Genomic DNA, 17112 nt, shown 5'->3' on the forward strand with positions numbered 1-17112 from the left:
GGCCAGGTGTTTGTGTCGGCCACTAGGGTCGCTTAGCTTACTCACACAGCTACCTCATTGCGCCTCTTTTTTTTTTGCGTCATGTGCTGTTTGGGGAGTAGTTTTTGGAAGGGCCATCCTGCCTGACACTGCAGTGCCACTCCTAGATGGGCCAGGTGTTTGTGTCGGCCACTAGGGTCGCTTAGCTTACTCACACAGCTACCTCATTGCGCCTCTTTTTTTCTTTGCGTCATGTGCTGTTTGGGGAGTAGTTTTTGGAAGGGCCATCCTGCCTGACACTGCAGTGCCACTCCTAGATGGGCCAGGTGTTTGTGTCGGCCACTAGGGTCGCTTAGCTTACTCACACAGCTACCTCATTGCGCCTCTTTTTTTCTTTGCGTCATGTGCTGTTTGGGGAGTAGTTTTTGGAAGGGCCATCCTGCCTGACACTGCAGTGCCACTCCTAGATGGGCCAGGTGTTTGTGTCGGCCACTAGGGTCGCTTAGCTTACTCACACAGCTACCTCATTGCGCCTCTTATTTTCTTTGCGTCATGTGCTGTTTGGGGAGTAGTTTTTGGAAGGGCCATCCTGCCTGACACTGCAGTGCCACTCCTAGATGGGCCAGGTGTTTGTGTCGGCCACTAGGGTCGCTTAGCTTACTCACACAGCTACCTCATTGTGCCTCTTTTTTTCTTTGCGTCATGTGCTGTTTGGGGAGTAGTTTTTGGAAGGGCCATCCTGCCTGACACTGCAGTGCCACTCCTAGATGGGCCAGGTGTTTGTGTCGGCCACTAGGGTCGCTTAGCTTACTCACACAGCTACCTCATTGCGCCTCTTTTTTTCTTTGCGTCATGTGCTGTTTGGGGAGTAGTTTTTGGAAGGGCCATCCTGCCTGACACTGCAGTGCCACTCCTAGATGGGCCAGGTGTTTGTGTCGGCCACTTGGGTCGCTTAGCTTAGCCATCCAGCTACCTCGGTGCAAATTTTAGGACTAAAAATAATATTGTGAGGTGTGAGGTGTTCAGAATAGACTGAAAATGAGTGGAAATTATGGTTATTGAGGTTAATAATACTATGGGATCAAAATAACCCCCAAATTCTATGATTTAAGCTGTTTTTTAGGGGTTTTTAAAAAAAACACCCGAATCCAAAACACACCCGAATCCGATAAAAAAAAATTCTGTGAGGTTTTGCCAAAACGCGGTCGAACCCAAAACACGGCCACGGAACCGAACCCAAAACCAAAACACAAAACCCGAAAAATTTCAGGTGCACATCCCTAGTATAAACACAGTCTCACCTGCGCCACATCTCATTAGAATCTCTGCCTCACTTGGGTTCCTCTGAAGAGCAGTCACTTTAAATCGGGTTCTGTTGCATAACTTGGGTCGACTCACTTGAGGAGCCTGCACACTGCATGCATCGAGTGTCAATCGCAGGGGCGGATTGGCCATAGGGCTCACCAGGAAGATTTCTGATCGGCCTACGTGTCTGTGGAGCCTTTTTTGTGTGTTGTCATGTGGCCCCACCCCCCACATGACAGGCAGCCCACCACACTCAGTACACTGTATAGTCCCCATTCATTCTGTTATCTCTGCAGTACAGCAACTCTGCCATCCAGTGATGCTGTCATGGCTACACAGTATGTTATACCTCTTGTGCTGCCCATGTCAGGCCGCTTTTACAAAATTTGACAGGGCCATTTTTAATTCCCAATCCACCCCTGGTCTTAGACACAACTGCAACAAAAGACGTAAGGAAGGACGCAACTGCGTACAAGCAGGCGCTATGAGGAAGGATCCCACCTACTTCAACAGACCCCACCCCCTTATCAGAGTACACCCCCATTAGGGCTGTTTTAATACCTTTCCCGGGCTGGTTTTCCATCCAATCCGCCCCTGGTCAAGCATTTGATTTTCCTTTATTGCTCCGCTCCCTGTTACATCGAGATAATACCTCAGTTTCTTTCTAGGTCACTAAGCTATACAATAGTCAAAATGCGATCTAAATTCATCAAGTAGTTTTGTGTTAGGCTGGAGCGAACAGACAAAAATTCTGAATAAGTCTTTTCATCTCCATAGTTCATAAACAATCCCTAGAAGTATATTTCTAAAAAATAAAAAAAAAATCTATGTACAGACATAACCCTTACAGTTTTATCATATGTATAGAAGATATAAAACCAGTCATTGGTAACTTTAGTGATGGCAGTGGAAGGGACAATTGTCATATTGGAGTGGGTTTTTTTTGTATATTCTGTTTTTATTCAAGAGAATTCAAAGATTACATCGCATTTAAGTTCAGAAAGCTATTATAAATGTGGTTAGGATTAAGTACATTCCAATCTATGGCATCAGAATAATAAGTTGTCACAGGTATTGAAGGTCATTACTGGTAAAGTCGTTGATATATCATCCTATAACATTTAGTACATTATCCATTTGCCTTCTGCTTATACAATAAATCTAAATAAATCTAATCATAACTTTGAAACAGAAACAGTAAGGTAGTTAAAGGACAGGGGGTTGGGCGAAGTAAGGAATGGGGGGGGGGGGGGGGGGGTCAGGGATAGGGGTTGACCAATACCAGGGGGACTTGTGAATTGAGAGGAGGGAGCAATGCCTTCATTGTGGGGAACTGGCTGTATTGCTAGTTCACTTAGTTGCATAAAGGTGATCTTTGTACTCTTTGGAGGAGGTATAGTCTATCCATGGCAGCCATATGGCCATGAATTCGGAGAGTTTGTCTCTAGACCCCAATAGAATGTTCTCCATATTCATATAGTAATTAATCCTCTCAAACCATAGTTTCCTCGTGGGTGGATTTGGGGACCTCCATAGTGTGGGGATGATTGCCCGCGCTGCATTGGATAGATGGCGTATCAGTGACGTTTTGTGTTGTGCCAGTGGGATAGGGGAGTGGGAAAGCAACCAGAAGGCCGGATCAGTATGGACAGGTGTTTGGAGTATATCTTGAGAGATAGAAATGACTTCTGCCCAGAAAGGGCGTATTAAGGGGCAGGACCACCAAATATGCATTAGGGAGCCAATTGTACCAAGGCATCTCCAGCATTTGTTCGTCACTCCCGGATACATGTGGTGGAGGAGAGAGGGGTGTCTGTACCATCTCATTATCAGTTTGTATTGGGTTTCCCTGACTTGTATGCACACTGAGCTTTTATGGGCTTTGAGGAATATCATTCGCCACTCTTTATCCGTCAGTCGGATTTCCAGGTCCCTCTCCCATGCCTTTTGGAAGGATGTGGGTGTTTGGGCTTCTATGTCTTGTATTAGCTTGTAGAGTGTGGAGACTGTATGTTGGGGGGTGCATCTGGAAACACACAACCTCTCAAACTGTGTCAGTTCCCTTGAAGCCTGGGGGTGTCTATGTCCGGAGTGTATGTAGTGTCTAAGTTGTAGGTATTTCCAAAAATCCCGTTGTGGGATATCCCACTTTAATCGCACTTCTGAAAACTGCTTGACCCCCGAGGATGTTGTTAGTTGGCCTACCCTAAAGAGACCCGTGAGGGCCCAGTTACCGAAGTGGGATGGCGTTAAGCCGGGTTGAAAGTCGGAGTTGGCTAGAAAAGAAGTCAGTGGGCCAAAGGCCGATGAAATGTTTGGCCAATTGCGTGCTTTTTTCCAGAAAGAGAGGGTTGCGTTGATAGTTGGGTGTGTGGTAGGGGTCTTAGGCAGGGAGGGAAGCCATGGAAAGATCTCTGGGAATTGCTGCATGTAGAGTCCCTCTAATGCCACCCATTGTTTAGTGTCCCGACTCCTCGTCCAGTCCAGAACTCTATTGAGTAATATTGCCCAGTAATAGCCTCTTATATCTGGTAATTGAAAGCCTCCGCTCCGTATGGGGCGAGTCATTGTGGATCTGCTAATTCTAGGTCTTCTCCTAGACCATATGAATTGCTGTGTTAGGAGTTGTATGGACCTGAACCAGGAGTCTGGGATTTGTATTGGGAGGGTTTGCAATTTGTACAGTAATTTAGGGAGTGTATTCATTTTTACAACGTTCACTCTCCCCAACCATGAAAGTGGTTTAAGATACCATCTGCTATAATCAGCTCTGATCGTCCGGAGGAGGGGAGTGAAGTTTAGATTAAACAAACGGGATAAATCCTTTGGCAGCAGTATTCCCAGATAGGGCAGATGTGAGGTGTTCCAAGTAAAAGGGAAGGATTGCTTAAGTTTGTTAACAGTGTCGGGGGGCGAGGATATGTTCAGGGCAGAGGACTTAGACATGTTTATCTTAAAGTTGGAAAGTTGCCCAAAGTGATTTAGTTCCTGCATGAAATGGGGAAGGGAGGCGATCGGGTACGTTAGTGTGGCCAGTAGATCGTCAGCGAATAGGGAGAGTTTATGTTCTGTGTCTCCTACTGTCAGGCCTGTGATGTGGTCGTTAGCCCTAATGGCCCTTGCAAAGGCCTCAATGCATAGGGTGAAAAGTAGAGGTGATAGTGGGCATCCCTGTCGTGTCCCGTTGTTTATACAAAAGGGCTCGGACAATGTCCCGTTAACTCGGACTCGGGCTGTGGGTGATCTATAGAGTCCCATAATTCTACCAAGTGCCAGGGGGCCCAGTCCCATGTGCCCCAGGACAGACCTCATAAAGCCCCAACTAACTCTGTCGAAGGCCTTTTCAGCGTCAGTAGACAGTAGCATAGTAGGAGGGCCACCTTGGGACGCTATATGGATTAGTCTTAGGGCCTTAGTGGTATTGTCTTTAGCTTCGCGGCCCAGGACAAAGCCCACCTGGTCATTATGGATCAGGGATGGTAGGAGTACGTTTAGTCTGTTTGCCATTAATTTTGCAAACAGCTTGGCGTCAATGTTTAGAAGGGATATGGGCCTGTAGCTGGAGCACACTGAGGGGTCCTTACCGGGTTTCGGCAGTACTGAGATGTGGGCTTCTAAGGATTGGGTCGAGAAATGGGTGTCCGCGGAGATTGAGTTGAAGGCCTGGAGAAGGTGGGGGGAGAGGAGATCCTTGAATTGTTTGTAGTATGTAAGTGTGAAGCCATCTGGCCCCGGGCTTTTCCCAATGGGGGTCGAGGCTAGGGCACCTTCCAACTCTAATTGAGTGAAGGGTTGCTCTAGTGTATCTCTATCTGCTTGGGATAGGACAGGGTAGGATACTTTTTCTAAGTATGCTTTTGCCTGTAGAAGGTTGTAAGGGGTGGATGTATTGTCTGCCTGGTTCTCTAGGTTGTATAGGAGGGAGTAGTATTGCTTAAAGCATGCGGCTATTTCAGGGGTCTTGAATCGGGGGACTCCGCCTCCGTCTTTTATGCTATTGATATACAGGGATGAGCGTTGTGCTTTGAGGGCTTGGGCCAGGAGGCGGCCAGGTTTATTGCCCCACTGGTAATATTTGGAGTTACACTTACGGACCGAAAACTGGATATTGTCTGTGAGGGCTTTTTTCAATTGGGCGCGAGTATCTATCAGTTCTAAGTAATCAGGTTCTGAAAGGGATATTTTGTGTGAGGACTCGAGGCGGTGGAGACGTTCTAGTAGTGTAGTGATATGAGCTGACCTCTGTTTTTTCATGAAAGTCCCCAGCTGTATGAGTTTGCCTCTTATGGTGCATTTATGTGCTTCCCACAGGGTGACCTTGGAGACATCGTCAGTGTCGTTAAAGGAAAAATATTCTGTCAGGGCCTTTTCTAGTTCGCCTCTGCAGTATTGATCCTGCAAAAGTAACTCGTTAAGGCGCCAGGTCCAATGACCCGGGGCTGATTGGGGGGTTAAGATGGTCATATGTATTGGGGCATGGTCTGACCAGGTTATCGAGCCTATGGAGGAGTCTACTAGTTGAGGGAGGTGCCTGTGGCTCAAAAATAAATAGTCAAGACGTGAGTAAGCATTGTGCGGGTTCGAGTAAAAGGTGTAGTCTCTGTCAGAGGGGTGGAGTATTCTCCAGGAGTCTACCAATTGCAGATCGTGGAATAGTCGCTTCGCCTGTCGGTGTTGACGTTGGGATGTTCGGGGTGAGCCGGAGGATGAGTCTAGGGATGGGTCCATTGTCCAGTTCAGGTCTCCCCCCATAACCACAACCCCCGAAAGTAGAGGTTCAATTAGGGAAAGGGCCGAGCGAAAAAATGGGATCTGGTCCTTGTTTGGGGCATACAGAGCCACAAATGTGTATGGACACGTACATAGTTTGCAATTGACTACCAAGAGGCGTCCCGGGATCGGTTTGTGGACTGTTATATCTGATAATTGGAGAGTCCTAGAGAATATTATCGCTACTCCCTTGGATTTGGTGTCTGGGTTGTTGCTGTAGTAGGCCTGGGGGAAGCGAAAATTAGTCAAGGATGGATTCTTAGCGGTGATTTTGAAATGTGACTCTTGGATTAGCGCGACATCCACTCTGTCGGCCCATAGGGACCGCAGTAGAGATGTTCTTTTCTCTGGGACATTAAGGCCTTTCGCATTGATTGATGTTATTTTAATTCTTCCGGGGGGTGTCATGGTGGGCGTGGGTCACGGGGGGGGGATTGCACGTCTGGAGTGGTCAAGGAAGGGGGAGGGCGGGGTTATGGGGGAGACAGGAGAAGGGCAAAACATAGGAAAAAGGTAAACAACAACAATAACATTTGGATAACCCGCGTTGAGGTCGCCAAGCCCACTAAGGGTTGGAAACCTAGGAGGCATTTCTGCCGGGAGCGGGTGTAGGGCGGATAAGGGAACTCCCGCCTAGGGCATCTTATCAATAATCAAAAGTGGAGCTAAAGTAAGTAAACATACATATTGTTAGCTAATTGTAAACTGTCAAGTATAATCTATAGATTGTATACTATAAACCTCGTTAGACTGTAGGTTGCACCGAGTGGTTGGTTGCAATAAGTCTCATGTTCAGTGAGCTTCGTTTTGCAATCTGCGTCTCGAGGTGGAGTAAGGGGTCAGGACCCCGTAACGGCTAAATGTCAAATAAAGGTCCACCAAAGGTGTAAGGTAATCTCACGTTATGTGCAGGAAACCGTGTCCCTCCTTCATCGTTCCTTCAGGTGACGCGTGAGTCCTCATCCGAGGGGAGTCCTTTGGAGTTTCTTTTCCCAGACCTTCGTACTTCTGTCCATGGAGCTCCGGTGTGCAAGGGCCGGAAAGATGGTAACTCTGGAGTTTGGAAGTCCCAGTCACGGAGACTAGGTTTCGGAATACCCAGTCCTGTACAGAATTCAGGGAGGTCCATAGACGAGTTGAGGACATGGGTTTTCCCTGACAAGGAGACTTGGAGATTGAAAGGGTATCCCCATCTGTATTTTAATTGGCGTTTGCGGAGTTCATCCGTTAGGGGCTTGAGGGCCTTCCGCTGTTGAAGAGTGTGCCAGGACAAGTCTTGGTATATTTGGATTGGCGTGCCGTTGAAGTCAACCCCGTCGAGCTGCCGGACTTTGCGCATGATGTCGTCCTTTTGGGAGAAGTAATGCAATCTGCATATTATATCGCGTGGGCTGTCTGAAGAGAGGCCTCTTGGCTTCAAGGCCCTGTGGGCCCTGTCGAAGGTAATATTGTCATTGGGGTCATTACCCAGGATCTCATTAAAGATTTTTGTGAGGGCATCTATTAGGCCTGTTTGGGTAATCTCTTCCGGTAAGCCCCGTACTCGGATATTGTTTCTCCTCCCTCTGTTATCCAAATCCGTTAAACGAGTCTGGAGTGAGCGGATCTCTGTGGATTGAGCTTCAATGATGGTCGCCATTGACATTAAAAATGTGTCGGAGGAACCATGGTGTTCTTCTAAGCTCGTCACCCGGTCTGAGACGCAAGAGATATCTTGTCTCACGGCCGCCAGTTCACGTCTCACCGTGTCTTGCAGGTCTTTCTTAGTGGGTAGGTTTTTCATATAGGCTAGAATTTCTTGTAGATCTTTATTTCTTGGTGAACTGTCAAGTGACGTTTCCGTGTCTGAGGGAGATGAACGGGGTGACTGTGAGGGGGCGGGGGGAACTGCCTCTGGTGGGTTGTCAATCTGGGCGGGCGGGGTGGGTTGCAAGAAAGATCTTATAGCGGATTGTGACATGTTTCCTCGGGGGGTTGACGTATCGGCCTTTTTAGTAGGTCTTTTGTTCCTGGTCATCACTTCGCCAGCGGAGGGGTGTCTGGTTTCCTAGAATCAGGTCAACGAGGTTAGATTCATTTACATAGCTCGCATAGGGATGCCTTCAGCAGAACAGTTCCCTTTGGATTGGCATCAGCGGTACATTACGGTATTAGTAGCGTCAACAGCCATGTAAACTATATGGTTGATAGCGCCAATCGCTCAGGATTGCAAAAGGACATTTAAATGATTTCTCCTGGGTGGGCTTAAGTGCACGACTTTGGTGTATTATCTTAGGCTGACCACCAGAGGGAGATTGCTGTATGAGCAATGGCTCAAGATTTATGTGAGAGCCTATCTTCAAGGTCAGTGAATAATAGAGCCCCCTGCTTCTGGTGAGGCACTAGGCCGCAGTCTGTGAGGGAGTTTCCTCAGCTTCCCTCGGCTCTAGGGCCTCCACTTCAATCCCAGCAAGCTGTCCCCGTGTGTTGCCAGGGTAGAGGTGTGTGCCTGGGTATAGGGGGGGAACTTTTATGGTGGTGGTGGAAGTCCCGTTGGGGCGGCTGTACTGTGCGGTATACTGAGGCTTGATGAGGCCTCTCAGGATTATGTGGCCGGGGGCCTGAGGGGGAGCCTCTGTGTCTAGCCCCAGCGGTCCGCAGTGCCGTCTGGTGACTTGTGCGTGGTGGAGCGGGCAGCGCTGTGCCGGGTGATTGAGTGGGAGGAAGCGGACGCACGGGGAGCCGCGGCCGCTCAGAGCCTGCTTAGCGGTCACGGGCTGTGCTCCGTACGTGGAGCGGACTCACCCCCCGGCGCTGTTCTCAGCTTCTCCCTTCCGGCCGTGGGTTGGAGGGTCCGGGTGTTGCAGCCGGGGCCGCCGAGCTCCGTCTCTCTACGGCAGTCCTCTTCCGGGTGGGGCGGTCTGGGCGTCCTCCTCACTCCAGTCCCCGGTCTCTGTCCGGGGAGTAGGCCGCAGTCTGCAGGAGCGCTTAGAAGCGCTCCCCGACTCCGCGGGTCTCCCCAGGTCGCAATATCAGGTCAGGGGGCTTTCTGAGTTGTCCCTGGTCTGCAAGTTGATTTATTAAATGGGCTTTAGAGGCTCTGAATAAGGATTCCCTGGAGGAGCTGAGGTGATGCACAGCTATCTCCTTTGCTAGCCAAGCCACGCCCCCATTGGAGTGGGTTTAAGGAGCGTGTAAGAGACAGTTCTAGAAAAGCTGAATATTTTGGAGGCAAATGGGAGGAGAAAAATTGGTTACAGGGAGGCCGTATTGAGAGAAAGGTTTTTAATAATGGAGGTCACTCCGAGTCGTTCGCTCGGAAAATTTCTTCGCATCGCAGCGTTTTTCCGCTTAGTGCGCATGCGCAATGTCCGCACTGCGACTGCGCCAAGTAAATTTGCTATGAAGTTTGGATTTTTACTCACAGCTTTTTCTTCGCTCAGGCGATCGTAGTGTGATTGACAGGAAATGGGTGTTACTGGGCGGAAACAGGCCGTTTTATGGGCGTGTGTGAAAAAACGCTACCGTTTCCGGAAAAAACGCGGGAGTGGCTGGAGAAACGGAGGAGTGTCTGTCCGAACGCTGGGTGTGTTTGTGACGTCAAACCAGGAACGATAAGCACTGAACTGATCGCAGATGCCGAGTAAGTCTGAAGCTACTCTGAAACTGCTACGAGATGTGTAATCGCAATATTGCGAATCTTTCGTTCGCAAATTTAAGAAGCTAAGATTCACTCCCAGTAGGCGGCGGCTTAGCGTGTGCAATACTGCTAAAATCGCCTTGCGAGCGAACAACTCGGAATGAGGGCCAATGTTAATCAATCCTATTAATTACTAAATAGATGTGCTCTCATTTAGGTAATGCACTATGTGGCGGTCTGAAATGATGATAGTTCTTAGCCTCCTATAGGTCACATAAGTTGCTGTCTTTACACTGTATGGAAACTTTCATTTAAACCACAACAGTGCAATAAAATAAGCAGATTTGTCGCAGCAATTTTTTTCTCCCAAATCATTATGTGACAAAGGGGTAATCAAGAACAATGGCCTGGTCTAACAATGTTAAACAATCCCATTACACACAGTCAAGACACATTATTATGACCACCAGCTGGGTGCAGTGAGCATCAGTTTGCTTCGGAGCCACATACACAGCAGGATTCGCTGAACTGTAGGTTTAGACACACGTCTGGTAGCCCCAGGTTCATTTGGACGGTGAGCTGCTCCACTGTAGCATATTGGTCAGCCCTCACAAACCTTCGTAGCCGATGTTCACCTCTCACATCAGTGGCAAGTGGTGCTCCACAGTTTCCATGTCGGTAATTTGCAATGGTGCCATTTGTCCAGTCACTATATAGTGACTAGCATGCCAACAGTTCACAAACTGCGCTGTTTGAGAAATACTGCCACCCATGGCCCAAAAGCCGATAATCAGCCGTTTTTGCAATTCGGATAAATCGACCCTTTTACCCATGACAGCAACGAGTGATATGTGTGCAGACGGCATGCAGTCAATTTGCCAGCGGTCGGGATCCTGGCGTTCAGGATACCGACGGCGAAATCCTATCAGCCGACAATGCCGCCAGCCGGAATCCCGGCACACCAGGGCTATTTCCACTCGTTGGTGTCCGTGACACCCAAAGAGTGGGAACAGATCCTGTTGCGAGCGCAGCGGGCCACCAAGCCCGCAAGGGGACTCTTGGCACTCACCCCGCTGCTGGCATTCTGGCGGACAGGATACCACTGTCAGTATATGGACAGCCGGCATCCTGTCCGTTGGTAATATAACTGTTGGGAGGAATTACGGAATAATTCTTAACATGAATTTGACCCCCATTAACGGAACAATTCTCTTCATGACAGTATAAGCCTGTTTTGGTTTTCAGTACCCCCCCCCCCCCCCGCCTTCCTCTGTGCCACAAACACCATGTTTGTGTCTGTGTATATTAGGGGTGGGCAAAATACGGCCCGCGGGCCGGATGCGGCCCGCAAACCGATCCTGCCCGGCCCTCTGCCTCCAACCAGCGAGCAATGACAAGCGGCCTGACCGGCTGAGCTGCTTGTCATTGCTCTGCACTGCAGTACCTCCAAGCTGCCAGCGGCGCCTCTCTCCCCTGCTGCTGCGTTGTAGCAGCCTCCTCCAGAGTCCCCAGTGACAACGGCTGTGTTCAGCCGAGAAGGGGGCGGGGCTACGTGCCGATGAGGGGGCGGGGCTACACGGGACCTCAGGGGGCGGAGCTACACGGGACAAGAGCCAGACTGCTACAGATCCATCCTTCCTGCCACTGCCAGCCAGATCAGTAAGTTAATGGGAAAAGTGAAAAAAAGTGAAAGAAAGTGTGTGTGTGTGTGTGTGTGTGTGTGTGTGTGTGTGTGTGTGTGTGTGTGTGTGTGTGTGTCTGTGTAAGGTCACCTCCCCGTGTTCTGTCACTGTGTCACACCCCCCGTGTTCTGTCACTGTGTCACCTCCCCGTGTTCTGTCGCTTTCAACCCCACCATGTTCTGTCACCATGTCACACCCCCGTGTTCTGTCACTGTCACCCCCACCGTGTTCTGTCACCCCCCCCTCCCCGTGTTCTTTCACTGTGTCACACCCCCCGTGTTCTGTCACCGTGTCACACATCCGTGTTCTGTCACTGTCACCCCCACCGTGTTCTGTCACTGTGTCACCCCCCACCCGTGTGTTCTGTCACCCCCCTCCCCGTGTTCTGTCACCGTGTCACCCCCACCATGTTCTGTCACTGTCACCCCCCCCCACCGTGTTCTTTCACTGTGTCACACCCCCCGTGTTCTGTCACTGTCACCCCCACCGTGTACTGTCACCCCCCCCTCCCCGTGTTCTTTCACTGTCACATCCCATGTGTTCTGTCATCGTGTCACACATCCGTGTTCTGTCACTGTCACCCCCCCTCCCCGGGTTCTGTCACTGTGTCACCCCCACCGTTTTCTGTCACTGTGTCACACACCCGTGTTCTGTCACTGTCACCCCCCCCCTCCCCGTGTTCTGTCACCGTGTCACCCCCACCGTGTTCTGTCACTGTGTCACACACCCCCCCCATGTTCTGTCACCCCCACCGTGTTCTGTCACCATGTCACACCTTTCCCCAGGGGCCATAAGACACTGGATAATTTGCTTGCTGCACAATAATTATCCTAAATAAAATGTTAATGTGTAAAAAGGCTCTCTACCTGCCGTAATGTGTGTAAAAGGGGCTCTACCTGCCGTAATGTGTGTAAGTGGCGCTGTGTGGCGCAATTTGAATAATGGAGACTATTGTGCAGCCTAATATGAATCTGTATTATTTTTTGCCCACACCCCTTCCACATGAAGCCACGTCCCTATATTTTTGGCAAGTGGGGCGAGCTGCTATTTTGTATGTGGCCCTCGGATACTGACAGGAAATGTCAAGTGGCCCCTCAGCTGAAATAATTGCCCACCCCTGGTGTATATGCTAGTTAATCCCAGTTATACAATAGCTGTTCATTATGCATTTGAATCAAGATTCTTCTGACATAGTAGGCCTGATTCAGAGTGGATGGATCTTGTGATAAATAGCAACTGTGCATACATCACTTTGTGCAACTAGAGGTCATTCTCAGTCGTATGCATCTCAGCTCAGCCTCATGCTTCCTGTCTATCTTCCCTCTCCCCCTAGATTGTAAGCTCCTTGGAGCAGGACCCTCTTGCCTCCTGTTCTCACAGCTCTCTCTTCACACTTCAGCTATAGCCCTCACCTATCCAGCGGCCGTCTAACCCGCATCTCCTCTTATTCATCACCCAGTAGTTCCCAATGTTTTTTGAATCAGTGTGCCCTGGAGTATCATAATTTTGTTCACGGTCCCCCTAAGTCAAAAGTTTATTCTTGAGAAATTTAGAAAGAAATATTACATTAAGTAAATGGTATTTATATGTCATCTTTAGGTTCTATTGTGTGGTGAGGGACAAGATTTACTTCTGTTTGCCCGTAGTTTATGACTGACAGCCACCAGCACTGGTTTTGCCATACCTCCCAACTTTCTAGATACTTAAAGAGGGACACACGCGCAGGCGAAAAGGGGCGTGGCTTATTGAAAAGGGGCCGTGATTTCGCGGGAGGACCCGCAATCGCGAGCCACGACCCCCTCTCCTCCTGTCTCCAGTGAATAGACGCTGTGCGCACGCGCACAGCATCTATTCACCGCTGCTCTGCTAAGCCGTGTCATTTATCACTCTCTTAGGCTTGATAAATCTGGGCCTTACTGTATTGTGATTTATGGTGCTAAGTGTTACTAGTCATCCATTTAGTTTTGGTTACTGTAATGTGCTGTCATGTTGACCCTGTATTGTCCTAATGTGTGCTGTATCTAAGACACCATGAACCACTTGTCGCACCTTACAAATAAACTGTAGTAATATTAATAATAATAATAATAATAATAATCTATACTTGTGGTTTAGTGTGTGGTAATGGGGTGGTTGGGGCACCATTTAAGATTAGTAACGAGTGATAACAAGAATATCACTCGTTACTAAATCTGCCCCTAGGTATTTACCGTATTTTTCGGACCATAAGACGCACCTGACCATAAGACGCACCTAGTTTTTAGAGGAGGAAAACAGGAAAAAAAAGTCACAGTACAGAGCAGACGAGAACCTTTTTACCTCACAACATACAGTATTAGGAACTTTAAAAAAAATCCCCATTCATTATAAATTGAAGCAGCATCATGGCTTTTCACTTACTACCACTACTATACCAGTACTGTATGGTAGTATATGGGTACCTTAAGAAAGAGGTGAGGGGGGGGGGAAGTCACTTTATTGTGGCAAATGTGTACAGAAGGTTCCCCGCATCCAGCCCGAAGCACACTACTCTGAGGACTCGGAGGAGGTGAGGGGAGGGAGCGGGGGAGTCACGTGATGCCGCCTCTCAGATGACGGCGAGGCAGCAGCAGCAGTACGGCACTTTGGAGGAGGCGAGGGGAGGGAGCGGGGGAGCCACGTGATGCCGCCTCTCAGATGACGGCAAGGCAGCAGCAGCAGTACGGCACTTTGGAGGAGGCGAGGGGAGGGAGCGGGGGAGCCACGTGATGCCGCCTCTCAGATGACGGCTAAGCAGCAGCAGCAGCAGACCCGCCGCTTCCCGCACTCGTAACTGCTGCCTCTCCCACGCAGTGCGCTCCCACCCATCACATTGAGAGCGCATTGAGAGCTCTCCATAAGGTTTTTACTGTTACCTATATGTTTTTATGTTACTCGGACCATGTTATTCCGACCATAAGACGCATATTCGGACCATAAGACGCATGTACTTTTCCCCCCATATTTTTTGGGAGAAAAAGTGCGTCTTATGGTCCGAAAAATACGGTAACTGTTATTCCAGAGAAATATCACTTTTAACTCCTGAGGTTCTATGCATACAGAATAGAGATGTTATATAAACCAGTTAATAGACATATAGGGGCTGATTTATCATCATCTGCATCCTCAGATGCGGATGTGAGGTAATAAAATAGACCCAGTCCTCACTGCGACAATTGATTACATCTGATTACATCGCATGGATGCATCAATAATCGCATGCAGGGAAAGAGCTTGTGAGACAGCTCTGTCCCTGCGATGCCACTCCACAGCACTATCGGGATTTTTTTTAGCGAAAAATACCCCGAGTGTGTGCTGTGCCTTCGCCACCGACATCGTCGCTACCACCGCCTGGTCAACTCCCCATCACAACTACTGCCCCTCTCACACGCTGCTTCCCCCATTCCCAGCATACTTATCCAGTGATCGGTGCTCTGGTGCGCGCCTCTGGCTCTGGTCATGTGATCTCCGGCTCCTGCACTGTGACCCGGTCATCTGACGCTGCAAACTGCTGCAAATGCCGGTTTACACCGTCAGATGATCGGGGTCACAGTGCAGGAGCCGGAGGAGAGCACCAGAGCACCAATCAGTGGGGAATGTAAGTATATATTTTTTTTTTTACACAGTGATCAGCTTGTGTGTCCAGCGGACTCCTAGACTGATCACCAGAGTTGGGTCACTGCACAGCTTCCTCCGCCTAGGGGCAGAGAAAGCTGTGCTGAAGGCTGCATATGGCAGTGAGCCCTGTGATTATGCAGCTAAAGCTGGCGTAATTATCACAGGGCACACTGCTGTTTTATTTACATACTTCTGGTCAGATCGTATTTCCCCAAAAAAGTTAATTAAAGGGTTTGGAGCAGTTTTTCACAAAAAATGCTCCAGAAGCCCTTTAATACATTCAAATGAAACTAAAATAATGTGAAAACACATTATTTTAGGAAAAAACATTAATAAATATGCCCCTTAGTACTGTTTTTTATTGTTTATGCTATTTTCCGGACTCCCATATTCCCCTGTTCCAGGTATCAAGCATTAAGAGACAGAGAAGGGAAACTGACTATGGATTTCTGGATCATTATGGCATTACGACTGGGATTTGTCATTATATTTGAGGTATATACTTTATTCTTCTGGAATTGCTCAATCCATTGCAGTAGCTGATTTCTGCTCACACCTCCGCAGACTAGTGGGAGGTAACGCACAAATCTTCCCTGGTAGCAGTTGTGCTGAATCAGCTAGTCCCCATAGACTCCATACATTCCACCATTGCTGTACGCCAAGTGAGAAAACAAACTTGAATGATATGTCATGATCTGTGTTACCACTATTTATGGGAATTTGAATACCATGTCCTTCTCTATTTTGTTAGTTTTAATTTCAAGCTCCTCGATGCCTTCGAACTGGAACTTCTATTGTATTTCCATTATTTTGTTTTCTATTTCTTGACTCAAGTTCGTCATGCTAATGTAATCCTTTACATCTCCTTTTTAGCTAGTCTCAGTAGTCACAGCTTACATGCATTTATATGTCTCACCATCTTATCTCCAGCATCTGGTGTTTTTCCTTGGTCAAGTAATTGATCATCTGGTTCCGGACATCCCAGAGTCTATTCAGATAAAGGTGAAGCGAGAGCTGTACTTGGCCAAGCAGGCGTTAGCAGATCATGAGGTAATGTGTAATTAGAAATGAGAAATAACATGCAGTCATCTACAGTGGAGTGGACACTGTATACCCATACTGTCTTACTGCAATCTACAGGAATGGGCTTTGAGTTATCTATCTGACATGGAAACAAAACATGCCGAAGTACATTCTCGCCAGACTGATCCTGCCCCCATCCCTATACAACATGCCAAGCAGAAGTAACATGCACTGTGGGGTGTGCATTTATACCTGGAAACGCATAGTGAGGAGGCTCCAGACCTCACCGGCTACTCCCTTATCCAGACGTTGCAGAGCATTGTATTGGCAAACTGGATATTTTGATTGGAGGACAGGCTTCTTTGATTCCTGACACAAGCTTGGCCTATTTGAATATGACATATGATTAAATAATAATTTATTATAAAGCAAAAAAATCCATTTAATGGCAAGAAGTATATCCAGGTATATTTAATAGAGATAATTTGCTGTTCCTAATGGTTCAAGAAAAAAAGGTTTACATCATTTAGACTAGAAACCAGATTTATTATTTTACATATAGTCTATTATGCCCTTGTTTTCGTATTAGTTGTGGGCAAGTCAATCTGTTTTTATGCTTATAGTGATGATTGTGGAATATTGCAATGTAGTCTTCTTCCTACTAAATTAAATGAAGCACATACTTCTAGTGTCATGTGTATGCTACTAAAGCTTATTCATAAGACATAATGGGCACACTTTTAGGTTCATGTTATAGGAACTGGTGACAGTACATGATGTGTAAGGAGCATGGAGGCAGGGCCATGCCCACGCACTGAAAGACTCACTAGGAAGATGCCGCATGCCTAGAGATGGGGTTTCTTCCACCTCCATGGCTACACACTGGGCCCGCTTAGACCAGCAGAGGCCAGGGTAATCAGTAGACCCAAAGCCCCCCACCCCTTTGGCACCTCTGGTAAGGATTCCTTTCAGTGTGACTCTACAGCATAATTAATCGGTTGTGCGGAAAACTGTGCTGCTAGAGCAGTAGTCTACAGAGTACCCTTGTCTTCAGTACACCACACAGGAAAGCCAAATGTTTACTGTTCTTTCAAGCTC

The 17112-nt window shown here is 48.2% G+C and overlaps 1 protein-coding gene across 2 annotated transcripts in view; it reads left to right on the plus strand.

The window, feature by feature from the left end:
- Nucleotides 1-16686, plus strand: part of ANO7 (anoctamin 7) — a 492742-nt gene extending 476056 nt beyond the window's left edge. For both annotated transcript variants that reach the window (XM_063915810.1, XM_063915811.1), the window contains exons 23-25: nt 15396-15486; nt 15922-16041; nt 16132-16686. In XM_063915810.1, coding sequence (XP_063771880.1) covers nt 15396-15486; nt 15922-16041; nt 16132-16239 — 319 coding nt within the window. In that variant the 3' untranslated portion in view covers nt 16240-16686. The remainder of the gene's footprint in view (nt 1-15395; nt 15487-15921; nt 16042-16131) is intronic.
- Nucleotides 16687-17112: the final 426 nt, after the last annotated feature.

Source organism: Pseudophryne corroboree, chromosome 4 (assembly GCF_028390025.1).
Source record: "Pseudophryne corroboree isolate aPseCor3 chromosome 4, aPseCor3.hap2, whole genome shotgun sequence".
NCBI lineage: Eukaryota > Metazoa > Chordata > Amphibia > Anura > Myobatrachidae > Pseudophryne > Pseudophryne corroboree.